The 17,519-nt window shown below is 47.3% G+C and overlaps 1 protein-coding gene across 5 annotated transcripts in view; it reads left to right on the forward strand.

Annotated features, from left to right (window-relative positions):
- The window catches only part of CUL2 (cullin 2), a 138,187-nt gene that overhangs the window by 117,345 nt on the left and 3,323 nt on the right, over positions 1-17,519 (forward strand). For all 5 annotated transcript variants that reach the window (XM_032795313.2, XM_032795317.2, XM_032795316.2 and 2 more), the window contains one exon: positions 7,683-7,799. In XM_032795313.2, the coding sequence (XP_032651204.1) occupies positions 7,683-7,799 (117 nt within the window). The remainder of the gene's footprint in view (positions 1-7,682; positions 7,800-17,519) is intronic.

Here is a 17,519-nt window from a genome sequence, read left to right on the forward strand (position 1 = left end):
GGGTTGTCATGAGGGCTCTATTGGCATCTTCTAACATACTATCTGATGGTACTTCTCCACTGAGCCTTGGTAATCGGTCTCGCAGGATTGACTGTAGCTATGTTTCTCCATGATCTTATGCTCATATCAGCTGCTGTGCTCTGCAATGGAGAGGGTGGAGTGAAGTTTCAGCTTCGGTGTGGGTTGCACATCCACTTGTCTTCCAGGTTTCTTGAGTCTGGGATGTAATGTGGAGTTGGTCTATCTCAAGCTGTGAGAGCAGCTTCCTCTTTACTAATGTTGAAGCATTGGGTAACTAGCTGTTTCTCAGTAAGTGTGGATGTAGGTTTTTGTCAATCACAGTCCCCTCATACGTTTCATATATCCCTCTCATTAGGTCTACTGTTTGTAGGTAGCATTCCATCAATTCCAGGTTCTCTTCTCTCATCCATGAATGGTTTTGTTCCAGTAGCCACTTACCGTCAGATTGTCCTGGTTCCTCAACATCTGGCCGCAGACTTGTTAATCCGGGCGACGTCCGCGGCTGGCATGACTCTCTAGTTCGTGTCACTCTCATATTTGAGGCAGGCAGGTGAAGCGTTAGGGGCTTTTGCCCAAGGACCCCTACTGGAAAGTTGGGTACCAACCGGGATTTGACCCCGGTCTCTTGTATCAAAGGGGGTCTCCCGTATCAAAGGGCGGCGCTCTTAACCACTACGCTATCCAGTTTTTATATATAAAAAAATATAAAAAATTCCCTCCACCCCTATGGGTGGTATGTGTCTTCCTCAGCCTCGGGTCCTCTATCAGAGGCCTGGAGTTTGAGGTTCTGCGCAGTATCTTAGCTGCACTCTCTGGACAGAGAGCTCTGATGTTGGTTCCTGGATCTGTTGGAGCCACTCACCAGCTTAGGAGTCACAGCCGAGTGCTCCTACCACCACTGGGAACACTTTGGCCTTCACTTTCCACATCCTCTCGAGTTCCTCTTTCAGGCCCTGGTACTTCTCCAGCTGCTCATATTCCTTCTTCCTGATGTTGCTGTCACTTGCACTGCTATATCTATCACCACGCTGTCTTCTGGTCCTTGTCTATTACCACGATGTCTGGTTGATTGGCCAGTATCTGCCTGTCCGTCTGGATCTGGAAGTCCCACAGAATCTTAGCTCTGCTATTTCTCACACCCTTCTGTGGTATCTCCCATCTGGTCTTGGAGGGTCTAGCCCGTACGCTGTGCAGATGTTCCTGTAACACAATGCCCAGCCACTTGGTTGTGCGCGTTCAGTGTATGCCGTTCTGCCTGCATCTTACATCCTGCCACTATGTTTGGACTGTTCTGAGGCCTCTCTGCACAGTCTGCACTTGGGTCCTCTCTAGTGTGGTAGAGCGCCTGCTTCAATGGTTGGTGCTCAGTGCCTGTTCCTGTGCTGCTATGATCAGTGCCTCAGAGCTGTCTTTTAGTCCAGCCCTTTCCAGGCACTGGTAGGATTTCCAGTGTCAGCCACCTCAGCTATCTGTCGATGGTACATTCCATGCAGGGTCTTGTCTTGCCATGGCACTTCTGCTTGGTCTTCCTCCCATGTCTGCTGCTGCTCAGGCATTCTCTCATCGCAGCTCATCTTTGGGGGCAATCTTACGGATGTACTCCGGATGTTCCGGGTTTCATCCAGGACAGTGGCTTTGACGCTCATCAAGCCCCGCCTGCTTCTTTCCGGCTGGTATACAGTCTCTGGGTGTTGGCTTGGGGTGGCATTGTGAGGAGCTTCCGGATCTTTCACATCGGCAGCTCCATATCCTCCTTTGGCCAGCTCACTGTACCGCAGGTATCTGATGACGGGCAGGGCGTATCTGTTGATGGCGTGGATCTTGTTTCCCACTGAGCTGGCTCTTCAGGACCTGTTTATCCTTTGGTGATACTTGGATGTTGCTGTCTTCCTTGCCTCTCATCGTGGTTTCCATGTGACTGTGGGACTGTGACTGTGTAGCTGGTATGTATTCTGCTATGTGGCCTGCTGGTAGTTCCACCCATCAGTCTTGTTACCTTCCCTCTCTTCACTACCATCGGCCACACTTCTCCAGTCCGAATGACATCCCGATATCCTCACTGTAGATGCGCGTCAGGTGGATTAGCGAGTCGATGTCTCGTTCATTCTTAGCATACGGCTTGATGTCATCCATGTAGAGGAGGTGGCTGATGGTAGTTCCACTCCTGAACTTGTACTGTATCCAGTCCTTGTGATTATCTTGCTGAGGGGGTTTAAGCCTATGCAGAACAGCAGCGGGGACAGTGCATCACCTTGGTATATGCCGCCTTTTAGAAGGTCTCTCTCTGTAAGTGTGTGTGTGTGTGTGCGCGCCTTTTTTAGAAGGTCTCTCTCTATAAGTGTGTGTGTGTGTATATATATATATACACACACACTTATAGAGAGAGACCTTCTAAAAAACATTAAAATGTATTACCGGTACGCAAAACCTTAAGTTAGAGTGAATAAATGAAGACTCGGCACACCAATTGTGAAAGGTTGCCAACCCCTGGTCTATAATGTGCCACAGAACTCTTTTCCACGTTAGCTAATTCAGATACTGCTAATAAAAATATCCTAGCCTTATGCAAGAGCCATCTTATTCCCTAGACTCAAATATTGTATATACCCAGATAGTGTTGACAAACCAAAAAGGCTGCACCTCTTTGCTCCTTCTGAGAAAACTTGCTAGTTAACATTCTCCAAAGTCCCTCAGTTGCCACAATTGTCCTTATTTACAGATGGAAAAGGGAGATTGTTTGTCTAGAATATATCAGTAGGTCTTTGTGATCTTTAGTCAATCCATAACTTGACTAGAGCTAAATTTTAAATTCACCAATAATAGATAGACAAGAGGCATTTAATGAAACCTATCCTTATTATCTAGTCATGATTCAAGACATAAATTGTGGAAGGTTTTTGTCTTTTGAAGAACTTGGAACTAAAGTATGAATTCTATGCTAATGTTTTTCCGTTTCTCAACTATTGGAGTGTATCTATATCCCTTATATTAATGAAAGAAATCTATAGTTATACAGACTAATACTGTAACATGTTTGTTGTTGTTAAATACCTTTAACTTGTTTGTCTTCATTAAAGGTAGCATTCACTACTTGGAATGCAATATATTATAATAAATGGTAGGATATGTGGCTTTGTTAGAAAGAACGAACCCAAGAAATTGTGAAATCTCTGCTATTTTGAGTTCTGTATACACCTCTACCCCAATATAATGCTGTCCTTGGGAGCCAAAAAATCTTACTGCATTATAGGTGAAACCACGTTATATCAAACTTGCTTTGACCTGCCAGAGTGCAGCTTCCCCCCCCGGCCAGACTGCTTTACTGCATTATATCCGAATTCATGTTATATCGGGTCACATTATATCACGGTGCAGGTGTATAATCAAATTTGAAGTTGTGAGCATGAGGATACACTTAGCTCTGATGTTAGCATTTCATGTTCACTAAGGCAGAGATTTTATGTTAGTGCTTTTTAAACAAAAATATCTTAGAACCTAGTCACAGCCCTGAAAGGATTACTCAGTTTGGCCCTTTTTAAATCATCAGAACTCAGAAACCTGTATCAGAATGTCTTTCCTTACCTTTAGTACTGCTAGAAAAGGGAGATAATATGGACTTTCACTGAAGATTTCAAAAGTGCCTGTTTTTATCAGACTGAATGTTTTATGTTTCAAACCATTCTTGAAACTATCTAAACTACAGAACTGTGAAGATGGGTTTCGGATGCAGAATCTAATCCCTCTGCTCCTTGTCACAGAATTGTACTCCAGAATGTAAACTTTATTTTTTTTTAAATTGCTTTTGACCGTCATGGCTCTGAAGATTAAGCTTGAAATTGTGAGCTAGGTGTGAACTAGTATACTGTGTGATGTTGTCTTGAGTGAACAGCATGGAACAATAGTTATGAGAGGTGTGAACTATTCTATTCATTTCAGTATGTTTCAACTCTCAAGATAAAAATGTTGGTGTTTTATAGTGTCTGCTACTTGTCTGCTGATCACTCTTGTAGAAATGTGCAGCTAATGTGTTTATCCCACAATTTCAGTTTGATTTCCACACCTCCTAAAATGTCCAAAGATTTAACAGTTCCAGCATATCTTTTTCCCTTGCTAACTTCTTCAGTGTTGTTGCATTGTTAATACAGAAATCTAAGACACACTGGAAATAGATAATACAGAAACAATATGCAATTACTATATGTGCTGCAGTATTTATTTTTATATTCATATTCTTATTTATTAAAATATATTTTTAAATTTAAATGAAACTGTTACAGAAATCCCAGTCTGTCAGTATAAGAGAATCCACAGATCTTGTTACAGACCCTGTTCAGTTGCCATTTGCTTCTGAGTATATGAAGCTTTGCATGTAGAGCCTTTAGAAAAGCCCATTCAAAATTCAAAATTTTTGCAATATTTTTGATAGGTGTGTGTCTATATGCTTGTTATCAAGGTGAATATAACATAAGAACATCCATACAGGGTCAGACCAATGGTTCATGGTGGGGGAGGGATAGCTCAGTGGTTTGAGCATTGGCCTGCTAAACCTAGGGTTGCGAGCTCAATCCTTGAGGCAGCCATGTAAGGATTTGGGGATTTAGTTGGAGATTGGTCCTGCTTTGAGCAGGAGGTTGGTCTTGATGACCTCCTGAGGTCCCTTCCAACCCTGATATTCTATGATTCATCTAGCCCAGTATCTATCTCCTGAAAGATGGATGCTGAATTAGAAGAATCCCATCAGAGGCTGAATTGATTGTTTCCCTTTCTGTTTAAAGTATACTCGGCTAATGCTGTAGCAACTTCATGTTTCCACTCAAGGCCTCTGTGTGGTTCATATTTGGGCTTCACTTGCCAGCTTTCAGAGTTTCTATGAAAAATCTTTTAAAGAACCATTCTTTAGTAAGACTGCTAGATTCTTCATTTTTTTGTCATCTCAAGGTTGTTGTTAAAACTTAGCCAGCTGCAGTCACATCTGTATAAAAATGGAAATAGGATTACATGTAATTTTGTTTCCTTTACTGAGCATAACATCTTGAAACCATAGTATATTCTTTTTCCCTCTACCAGGATCTTTACCTTTATTCATCTCTAGCTGTCTTGCCTTTTGCATGAAGTCCAGGCCCCATGGCCTCACTTTCAGGATCTATTTCAGCTGTCGTGCTCCTTTATATGTGCTCTTTTTCTCCTCCTTTATCCTTCCACTTTAAGCCTTTCTGAAGCTACCCTTGCACTCTTATCTCATTCTCAGATTTTCACCTTCTTCCATGGCACCTCTTGTGCTTTGAAATTCCCTCATCTCAGACACCAGGCAACTTTCCTTTCATCTTTCAAGAACATCTTCCTCCTGAAAACACACCTCTTTTATGGAGCCTTTTTGCACTGATCTCTTCAGACATCTTCACCACTTCATGATAAACTGTCTTATCTGCCTGAACTAATTAAGGTCCTCCAAGCAGGAGCATCTGCCTTTGTTATATAAAACACTGATCACATGAATCATAATTTATAGATTCTAATCTGACTGAAACGGTAAGCGTTTCTGCCTATGTATGTGGGGGAATAATAAGCCGTTAGTATAGATTGGGACAGTTTTTTTTAAAACGATTTCTCATTAGAGGGCTGATCTACACTGGGGGGAAATCGATCTAAGATACGCAACTTCAGCTACATGAATAGCGTAGCTGAAGTCGAAGTATCTTAGATCGAGTTACCTACCATCCTCATGGCGCAGGATCGACATCCGCTGCTCCCCATTGACTCCACTACCACTGTTCGCGTTGGTGGAGTTCCGGAGTCGACAGGAGCTCGTTCGGGGATCAATTGCTACCCACCAATACGGCCGGTAGTGAAGACGTACCCAGAGAATGCTAATTCAAAAGGATTTACATTTAAGAAAGGGATTTGTAGAATTTTAGGAGAGGTTTATAGTTTTAAAAGTGAGCAGAACTGCAAATATGCAGAGTTATAATTGTGTGTTTATATCATGCTTTTTGTAGATCAGGCTGCAGTACCTGTACAATCTGTTCCTGAAGCTAAAATACCTAGCTCCAGAGGGATCTGCTGGTGGCAGTTATGGGCTACAGAGACTCTAACACTGCTCTCTTTCCCTGCTGTTCATGTATCAGGGAAAGGGGGTTTGGACAGAACACTCTGATACTGATCCTTAGCTCTGGTTTTGGCTGCTTAGGGTTGTTAGCAGTGTGACAGGGTCCCCGAGGTGCAACTTGGACTGTGGGACTGCTGAGCCCTTTGTTCCAGCAACCTGGGCTCCCTCTCACTCTGTGATGCTGTCAAGCCACGAACCTCTGGCAGGTACTACATTTACACAGACATCCACAGGCAGGGACACACCCAGCTGAGTTACATGAATATTTTCCTAGCCACTCATGAACCAACAATAGAGAGGCTCCAGCCAGTTCCCCTCAGCTCTCCTGTCTTGCACCCCAGAACTGCACTGTCTTACAATGGTCAGGCGTCTGACCAGTGCAGATTTATTATCCAGTTCACCACTTTTGCAAGGGAAAATGGATGTGCACCAGCCTTTGTAATCTCAGCAGATGTCCCACACAGTTCAGCCGAAACACACTGGTTTAGGTAAAATATAAAACAGGTTTATTAACTACAGAAAGAAAGATTTTAAATGATTATAAGTAGCAGGCATATAGATCAGAGTGGGTTAAATTCGCAGTCTTAAGTTCTACAAACTAAACAGGATTTGAATCAAGCAGTGTCTCATCCTGAAAGATGGTACAAGCAGCTTATAGATCCTCAATACAAGGGCTAGGACCACCCTCCCCAAGTTCAACGTCTTTGTTCTCCAGATGTGTTTCCAGATGTTGAGTTGTGGAGGGAGTGAGGCCAAGTTATGATGTCACTTCCCCTCTTCTATAGTTTCTTTCAACTTGCTGGAAAGATTTTTTGCTGTGACGTGTGGGTAACAGCCAATTCCCATTGGTCAAGCAGTCTCTGTTGTATACATGCTCCTTCTGAGATGTCTACATATGTGTATAATTTCTGGGATTCTTTCCTTAATGGCTCATCAACACCCATGAACGGCTGTCTGACTACTGCATTGTTTTACCTGAAAGATTGGTTGTGGGTGTTCCACAACGTATTTCAGTAACACACACACAGCAAACCTTCATAACTTCGCATACAATGATAACACATACAATCCAACAGGATATTAATGTTCAACAGATCAAGACTTTTAAAATGATACCTCACAAGGCATGCTTTTTACAAAACATATCATAATTCTATGACAGAGGTGAATATGGGGGTTCCAGGGTGTTGCTATGAGGTACACAGTGTCACAAGCAGTCATTGTAAATTACAGCAATCTTGAGACAGCCCTAACTGCGCAGAGAGACTGATGTTGCACATTAACTTCACTGAGATCAAGCCAATGCAAAAAGTAAGCTTTAGACTACTTTAGAACACCCCTCTCCTCCGCATCCCCACCCCAACTTGCATTTCGTATGCTGTAATCGTAGACAAAAATCTTGCCCAGAAGCTCTAAAATTGAGATTTAACTAACTTTCATTGTTAAAATTTGACTTTTTTTTTTCCTTTAGCAAAATCAGAAGCATTGTAGGTGTTTTCTGAATGTTTATTGATCCTAGTGTGTTTGCAGCATCACCATTTTTCCCATATTTCAGGAGATGGAGCAGACCAGAAGTGCTGTAGATGAAGACAGGAAAATGTACCTTCAAGCTGCTATAGTCCGTATCATGAAAGCACGTAAAGTGCTGCGACATAATGCTCTTATTCAAGAGGTAAGAGGAAATGCTGTCAATTTTCATTATCTAAATGAAAAGCTATATGATGACTGAGTGCTGTGTTTAATCATAAAACTGAGACTGTATACCTCAGAACTAATATTTTAATAACTGGCAATAATTTTTCTAAATTGCTTTAGTTCAGAATGTAGGAGTTTTACTTAAGTGGAAATGTTTAGTTGTGGTTATCCTGTCACGGACATTAATACATGTATAATTTTCACAGGATACCCAACAAGCCCAGAACTCTTATGATGAGGCTGGATTTCATTTTGCTTTATAGCTCAGATTTTAAAAGTGTGTTGAAATTTTAGACTACATCTCAATTTTAAGGGGAGACAAAGTATCTGAGTTCTCTAGACTGCATTGATTCTGCCCCTTTTTCTTCATCCCCACCCCCAAGACCGCCCCAGAATGGGCATCTATCCAGAGCTGTACAGCCAGAATTTTCTACAGTCGCTAGTGATCTGGTATATTCAGCTTGAGATCTGAACACCCACCTTCTGAAAATCAGCTCCTTAATGTATCTTAGTTTGAACTCTCCAAAACTGAGAAACCCTCAGTCTTAGCCACTCTTGAAAACCCTGGCCTAGGTGATCTTTCATCACTTAAAATCACATAATTATACTATATAAGCCACCTACATCCTATAACAAAATCCAGTCATAACCAAGTAATATAGTAAGTAAATCAGTAACCCATTCCATCTCAGTATCTACCTTATTCCCTCTGCTCTCCTACCTTGCCTAAAAGACAGGTGAGCCTTGCAGCATACCTAGGTGGTAGTAGATTTAGGCTATTTTGCATCAAGAGAAGGAATGAATTACCAAGTCAAGGGGGTTTTACAGGAAAAAAAATTAGTTGGCAGCTCCTTCCCATACATAACTGAAGAGCACTACTGCTCAGATGCCTGTGCAGATCTCCACTCTGGCAGTACAGAACAAGGAAGGACGCAGTCTATCAAGACCAGTCCTGGAACATTTAGAGCTTTATAGGCAAAATCAATACTTCAGTTTCCACCCAGAAATTGAATGGCAACCAGTGAAAATCACACAGCAGTGTTGTCACTTACCTTGTTGACACTCCACTCATCAAGTAGTCAGCCATAGCTTCCAAATAGACTTAGAGTAAACTTTTCAAAAATGCCTTTACTGACTTAAGACCATAAGCCCCAGTTTCTAAGGCACTTAAGAGCTAAAGTCACTTTTGAAACTGGGCCTTAGGATCCGAAGTCACTTGGGTGCTTCTGAAACCTTTTTCCAAGATGCAGAGCAAATTATGCATGGTGTTATAGAAGTCTAACAATTAACACTAAGTTGGTGCAGAGTAATTTGTTTAGGCAAAGAACAAGTCACACCCATATGATACATGTTCTAAAACTTTAGCTTCTTAATTGTCCCAGTTGAAACGCTTCTTTCCCAGTTCTTGCAATGTTTTTATTTCATGTCAATGCATTCAGATTTCTTAATATTGCCTTCAGTCTCATTACATTTTTCTAGTAAAAATTTTCACTTCTTTGTCTGAGACACTTGTACCTCTTCCTGTAGGTACTAATGGCAGTTCATATGTGGCCACACACCTTCCACCAGGCACCAGATTTTCTGGCTGGCAGCTCAAACAGAACAGTGGCTCAGTACTCCCACTTTAGCTATCCCAGTGCTTTTAGAGCTTTTTTCCAGTAGCAGCAAGCGCAGACTTCCCGAACATTCCCACCCCACCCCCGATTAGGGAATCAAAATTTCTAGAGCTCTGAGCCCTGAATGTGATCACCCGTTAAGCTTCTTCCTGTTTCTCCCTACTTTCCCACCATTGTGCAGCAAGTTAAATAAAGCAAGTAAAAGGCCAAGAGGAGCTCCATCTATGAAGAAACCCTCTTAGGACACACAGAAGGGGAACATTCTACCAGTTTTTCTCAGTATATACACCCTTGCTTTCCCACAGGAAGGGACTTGTAGTCCAGGCCTGTTGGGGACTCAGCATCCCACCCTACACCAGCCAAGACTCCTCCGGAGACATCTCAGGGTGGTCAGTCCTCTCTTTCATCTGAGACTCACCATGCCAAAACATCCCCTCACCAGTTAAGGATTTTTCAGACCATCATGCTTCTCAAGAGGCTGAACAATCAGATCAGTGAACAAAGCAAAACTTAGCCTGGAGACTTTAGCTTCCACCATCACTGCAGTCTTTCCAGTAGACTTTCTAATGATTGTGGACCTGACAGATGCTACCTTTCATAGTCCAGTCTAGACCTGTTATCTGAAATTTCTTTTGCCTACAGAAATCATTGCTATCAGTACAAAACCTTACCTTTTAATCTGTGTACTCCAAGGTGCTTATGAAGGTATTGTTAGTAGCCAGTTTGAGTAGTTCAGGGCTTCATTTTGTACTAGTGTTTTTAGAGCATAATCCAGGATACCTTGCAGGAAGATTAGGAGGACCCTCTCCATGCTTTTGGCATATAGATATGTGATGATTTAATACCTAGCGCTCTTCATCAGTAGATCTTGAAGTGCTTTGCAAAGGAGGTAACCATCGTTACCCCATTTTACTGATCAGAGGAATTTTTAATTCCCTTCTTAAAGGATTATTTGTGAAAGAGTTGAGATAGATACAGAACATCAAATGACCCAGAGGTCCCTGAACCAAAAACTACTCCACTATGATGTCCACGGAGACTTCTCAATACAGGGAGCATACAGTAAGATCGAGACACTGATCTCCACACAACTGTCATCCATCTGTCTTCATCTGCAATTCCTGGGTGTTCTGATTTCATGCTTAGAGGTTACTCCACGTACAAGACTGCATGTGGCAGAGTTTCAGGGATTCCTTTTGTGAGCCTGGAATCATTCCCAAAAAAGACGTGAAGAAGAGTAAAAACACCATCAGTAGTGATCCGATCCCTCAGTTGGAGAAAACATGAAGCCCTTATGGTAGTAAAATCCTCCCTCAGATTCTTCACCTTGAATGCCAGTCTTGAAGAATGAGGGCCCTCCACAGTACACAAGATCAGAAAAAGTCTTCAGAGCATCAGCTTCCCAAAGATGAGTGGCCATCTGGGCCTCTAGGATTTCTAGGGTCACCAGAGGAAGGAGCATGCCTCTGTGGGATATCATGACAACCCTAGCATAAATAAATCAACAGTGGAGCGTACCAGAAGTTTAAGTCAAAGGGCTTGTCTACACTACCCGCCAGATCGGTGAGCAGCAATCGATCCAGCGGGGGTTGGTTTATCGTGTCTAGTATAGACACGATAAATCAACCACTGAATGCTCTCCTGTCGGCTCTGGTACTCCACCAGAACGAGGAGTGCATGTAGAGTTGACAGGGGAGCGTCAGCTGTTGACTTACCACAGTGAAGACACCGCGGTAAGTAGATCTGAGTACATCAACTTCAGCTACGCTATTCACGTAGCTGAAGTAGAGTATCTTAGATTGACCTCACATGGTAGTGTAGACAAGGTGAAGTGATACAGAGCTTCGTCTAGGCAAAAGAGGCATTCCACCCAAAAAGGGACAGTGAATACAAGCAAACTGACTTAGCTATCGGTGAATAACAGAGGTCCCAAAACCAAACTCCATCTGATGTCCATTGAGCTAGGACGGGTGAGCAAACTACAGGCCACGTCTGGCCCTCGAACTCCAGCCAGGGAGCAGGGTCGGGGGCTTGCCTCACTCCACATGTGCCATGCTTTGTGCAGCTCCCGGAAGCAGTGGCATATCCCCCCTCCAGCTCCTACACGTAGGGGCAGCCAGGGGGATCAACACGCTGCATCCATCTCAAGCACCAGCTCTGCAGCTCTCATTGGCTGGGAACTGCGGCCAATGGCAGGTGCAGAGGTGGTGCCTGCAGACAGGGCAGTGTGCAGAGTTGCCTGGACAGCACCGCGCCTCCACATAGTAGCCAGAGGAAGGACATGTTGCTGCTCCAGGTTCAGTGCCTGTGGATGAGGCAACATGCAGAGCCATCTGGCTGCGCCTCCGCATAGGAGCTTGAGAAGGGACGTGCTGCTGCTTTCCAGAGATGCCTGAGGTAGGCGCTGTCCAGAGCCTGCACCCCGACCTCCTCCCATACCCCAACCCCCTGTCCCAGGCCTGATCCCCCTCCCACCCTCCAAACCCCTCCACCCCAGCCTGGAGCACCCTCCTGAACCCCAACCCTGGAATCCACATCTCCAACCCAGAGCTCATATCTCTTCCCACACCCTAACCCCTTTCCTCAGCCCAGAGCCCCCTCCTGCACCCCAAACTCCTCATCTCGGGCCCCACCCCAGAGCCCACATCTCTAACCGGAGCCCTCACCCCCTCCAGTATCCCAGTCCCCAGGCTGAGCCCCCTTCTGCACCATGAACTCCTCATTCTTCTTCAAGTGATTGTTCACGTGCATTCCAAGCAGGTGTGTGCGCGCTGTGTGCATGCCAGCCAGAAGATTTTCCCTTAGCAGTGTCCGTAGGGTCAGCCTTGGCACTCCCTGGAGTGGTGCCTCCATGGCCCCCTACACAGGGGGCCGCCAACCCTCCACCCCCTCAGTTCCTTCTTACAGCCGGTGACAGCCAGCTGGAACTTTGCTCGCTCTTGGAACAAACCTAGCAGTGTCTCATCTAAGTGTATATAATTGTTCTCTCTCATAGTTTAGAATTAGTGTTAGTTGTTGGGTGGCTTCCCACCCCCAAACGTACTTGTGGCCCCGCTGAGGCATGCCTGGATCCCCAGGGTTTAAACTCTGCACAGACTCCAGAAAGTTTATGCACTTGTCCTGTACCTCATCCTCAGTGCGCAGTGCTCTGGCACTGCTATCAAGACAGGAGGTCCAGTCTGAGACCTCTAAGTCCTGGCACTAGAGAGAATTGGGACATAGAAAATTGTCCTCCGTGCAGCACTGATCATCATCTCCAGTGCCCGCAAAAAAGAAGAGGGTGGTGAGGGACCGTTCACCTCACCAGGACCTTAAAAGGCTGGCAGCGTCCACGACTGTGGTGGGACAAGCCGAGCCACAACCACATCCTTCCAAGGTCCCATTGACTCCCGCTCCAGTGGCGGTGCAGTCAAGTCCAGACCGGTCTAGATCCCCAGACCTCAGCGAGGATGTGCATCTTCCATCGATGCAGGAGGCATTCAAGCCGGTCTTTGACTTATTACGCCTCCCAGTGCTGGCTTTCTCACGCCAGTGGAAAGAGCTGTCAGACACTGCCCAACCCCCGATCCAATCAAGGGGCAGGCTGGCCATGATGTCACCCCAGTCCGTGCCTCGCGCCGCTGTGGTAGCACTGGCACAGAGAGCGCGCTCCTCGGCCTCGAGGCACTGCTCCCTGGTGACAGTGGGTACTGCTCCCCCTCAGTCTTCCTATTCAGAGACCTCGGACTTGGAGTATGAATCCTACCGCTCCAGTAGATGGAGGAGCAAGAGGTCGGCTTCTCAGGCAAGCCAACGACCTTACCCAGTGCAGTGGCAGCAACAGTGGTAACCGCTCTCCCAGTGGCCATTCCGGACTCCCTGGGCCTACCGTCAGTCCTTGGGACAGGCACATCGCCCGCGCTCCAGGTCTGTGTCAGTCTCCTCAATGTCAGTGGCTACAGCGCAAATGTCTCCACCACCGGCACCACTGTCCGACAGGAGTGTGCCGCAACAGAACCTGGCACCGCCTAGTCAGACACTGGCACTGACGGAGACCATGTTTCCGATGCCGCAGGCACTGCCCAGCATGCCTCGTCATTAGACATTGACCCTGGTACCAGCCGCGGAGCTGCATCCTACATTTGCACCGGCCATGCAACCAGAGTACCTTGTACCGCAGGGTACAGAGGAAGGTTCTTTGCAGGTCATGTCCTCTTCTTCGCTGGATGAGGCAGTTGCGGGAACTTCAGCGGCACCGGCCCTAGCGGACAACCGGGTGCTTCAGCAGCTACTTAAGCATGCCACTCAGAGCCTGGCGATCCAAGCGGAGGAGATCAGTAGTGAACATCCTGGCCCCCTTGGGCCTGTCTAGGGTTGTCCTACCATTGATCAAAATGATAGCAGATACGTCCCGCATCTTATGGCAGACGCCAGCTTCATTAGCCCTTACAGCCAAAAAGACAGAGAGGTGCTACTTTGTACCCTCCAAGGGCCATAAACACCTATACACCCACCCTCCCCCGAACTCTCTGCTTGTGAATGCTGCCAACCAAAGGGAGTGTCAGGGATTCCAAGGGTCTGCACCGAAGAACAAAGAGGCCAAGAAGTTGGACCTCTTTGGCAGAAAGGTGTGCTTAGCGGGGGGTCTGCAACTTAACGCATAGCCAACCAACAGGCTATAGTGAGCCGATATGGCCATAATACGTGCTCGGCTTTGTCCAAATTCGCTTAACTCCTTCTCCAGGAATCGTGAACAGAATTTTCCGCTGTGGTAGAGGAAAGGAACCTGATTTCCTGGGCATCCCTCCAAGCGGCCCTGGATGCAGGAGATGCAGGCTCCCACATGCTGGCAACCGGGCTGGTCATGCAGCAGGAAGCCTGGCTTCAGGTCTCAGACCTTCCACATGAGGTCCAACAGACCATCCAGGACTTCCCCTTCAAGGGGCCCATGCCCTTCTCCGAGAATACGGACAAGGGGCTCCGTAGCTTAAAGGACTCGAGGGCTACCTTATGCTCACTAGGCCTGCACACCCCAGCTACCCAGCGCAAGCAATTCAGGCCGCAGCCAGCTCCACGGCCGTACCAGCCCCAGAAACACCTGGAGCCCTCGCGTAGGTGAAACAGAAATGGCAGAAGGAGGCAACAGCCCTCCGGCCAATCGTCTGGCCAGCTGCGGCCCCCCTCGGGTTTAGACCACAAATTTGATGGTGCAGTTGAGGACGACCTACCAGTCAGGATTCTAGATCCTACCAACCCTACCTTTTCGTCACTTCTGTCCCCCTTCTATGATGACTGGTCCCAAATCACATCGGACAGTTGGGTGCTCCGCATGGTAGAGAGGGAATATTCTATCCAATCTCTCTCCCTCCCGCCCCACCAGCCCCCCTCCCCGTCCCTCTTCAGGGACCCCCCTCACGAGCAGTTTCTTATTCAGGAAGTGCAGTCCCTCGTAGTAGGGACAGTGGAGGAAGTCCTCAGGAGCTCAGGTGCAGGGGTTTTTACTTCCACAGTTTCCTAATACCAAAGGCAAAAGGGGGCCTCCGACCCATTCTGGACTTGCGGCGTCTGAACAAGTTTGTAAAGAAGCTCAAGTTCCATATGGTCTCCCTGTCCTCCATCATCCCCTCTGTGGATCCAGGAGACTGGTATGCCGCCCTCAACTTGAAGGAAGTGTACTTCCATATCACAGTAATCCCTCAGCATAGACATTATCTCAGGTTCATAGTGGGCAACACCCATCTCCAGTTCACAATCCTGCCTTTCGGCTTGTCAGCCGCCCCAAGGGTCTTCACAAAGTGCATGGCACTTGTAGCAGCTTTCCTGCACAAGCATGGGACTCAGGTGTTTCCTTACCTGGACGATTGGCTCATCAAGGGCCACTCCAAGGCACAGGTGGTCTTTATCACACAGACCTTCCTCGAGCTCTGTCTCCTGTTGAACGAGGCCAATTCTACCCTGTCTCCTGTTCAAGGGATAGAGTTCATAGGGGCAGTTCTGGACTTGATGCAGGCCAGAGCATACCTACAGGAGGCCAGGTTTCAGTCCATGTCCAATGACATCGGTTTCCGCCGTTTCCTGACCACCACAGCGAGAAACTGCCTCAAGTTGCTGGGACATATGTCTGTGTGCACCGACGTGGTGAGCCATGCCAGTCTCAGGCTGCACCCTCTTGCGTCCTGCTTAGCGTCTGTGTACCGACCAACCAGGGTTGCGCTGGACTCAGTGGTGACACTTCTCCGAGTGGTGCTGGATTCCCTCCAGTGATGACTTGACACGCGGGTGGTCTATGCAGGAGTACCCTTCACCAGCCCTCAGCCAGCCCTTTCCTTGGTGACAGATGTGTCGGATCTGAGGTGGGGGGCGCATCTAGGGAATGTCAGGACTCAAGGCCTTTGGTCCCCAGAGGACCTCTCCCTACACATCAACATCAGGGAGCTATGGGCTGTTCGCCTTGCCTGCCTCACTTTCAAATCTCGCTTGGCGGGCAGGTGTGTTGCAGTCCTTATGGACAATACCTCGGCAATGTTCTATATCAACAAACGGGGGTGCAGGCTCCTCTCCACTGTGCCGAGAAGCACTCGCATTATGGGACTTTTGCGTACAGAACACAATTCACGTAACGGCATCTTACCTCCTGGAGGTGCAGAATGACCTGGCAGACGCCCTCAACCGCTCATTCATGGTCACAAGTGGTCCCTTCGCCGAGACGTGGCACGCTCGATCTTCCAACTCTAGGGTTATCCCCAGATAGTCCTGTCTCCCTCGAGGGACAACAGGAAGTGTTGACAGTTCTGCTCCCTCATGGGGCACAGTCCAGGGTCTCTAACGGCCGCTTTCCTCCTCTTGTGGAAAGGCGGCCTGCTTTACACCTTCCCTCTGATCCCCATGGTCCTCAGGGTACTCCTCAAGATATGCAGGGATCACACTCGCGTCATACTGATAGCGCCGGCGTGGCCGCACCAGCATTGGTACACGTTGCTGCTGCACATGTCCATACAGGCGCCCCTCATGTTGCCCCTGATCCCGGACCTGATCACAGGATCGGGGCTGCCTCTGCCACCTGAACCTGGAGTCACTCCACCTCACAGCCTGGATGCTCCATGGCTAAACCCAGTGGAAATGCAATGCTCACAGCAAGTCAGACAAGTCCTCCTCAGTAGCAGAAAACCCTCCACTAGGGCCACATACATGGCCAAGTGGAAACTTTTTTCCATCTGAGCTGAACAGCAGGGACAGGCTCCATTGCTCCCCCCCAATCCCTCTCATCCTTGATTACCTACTCCAGTTGAGACAGCAAGGACTTGCCCTCTCTTCGGTTCGGGTCCACGTGGCGGCCATCTCCGTGTTCCACCCAGGAGCTGAAGATGGTTCAGTCTTCACGAACCCATTGGTTTGTCACTTCCTCAAGGGCCTGGATAGGCTGTTCCCGCATACTCAACAACCAATCCTAGCTTAGGGCCTTAATTTGTTCCTCTCTGCCCTCATGGGGCCCCACTTCAAGCCACTGGCTACGTGTTCTTTGCTATATCTCTTCTATAAATTCTCATTCCTCATGGCTATCACCTTTGCCAGGAGGGTATTGGAGCTCAGAGTGCTGACCTCCAAGCCTCCATACACTGTCTTCCACAAAGACAAAGTCCAACTCAGGCCACACCTGACGTTCCTTCCTAAGGTGGTCTCCCAATTCCACATGGGGCAGAACATTTTTCTCCCTGTGTTCTACCCTAAGCCACAGTCCTCCAACGCAGAACGTAGGCTGCATTCTCTGGATGTTTGCAGGGCCCTGGCACTCTATATCGACAAACTAAACCGTTCAGGAAATCAACCCAACTCTTTGTAGCTGTGGCCAACAGGATGAAGGGGCTCCCCATCTCTTCACAGTGTATCTCCTCATGGATCACTGCTTGCATCCGCAAATGCTACAATCAGGCCAAGGTGCCTGCCCCGCCAATCTCAGCCCACCCCACAAGGGCGCAGGCCTCCTCCACGGCATTCCTGGCTCAGGTCCCGACACAGGAGATATGCAGGGCTGCCACATGGTCCTCAATCCACGCATTCATGTTGCACTATGCCATCACGCACCAGGCCAGAAATGATGCAAC

Source organism: Chelonoidis abingdonii, chromosome 2, assembly GCF_003597395.2.
Source record: "Chelonoidis abingdonii isolate Lonesome George chromosome 2, CheloAbing_2.0, whole genome shotgun sequence".
NCBI lineage: Eukaryota > Metazoa > Chordata > Testudines > Testudinidae > Chelonoidis > Chelonoidis abingdonii.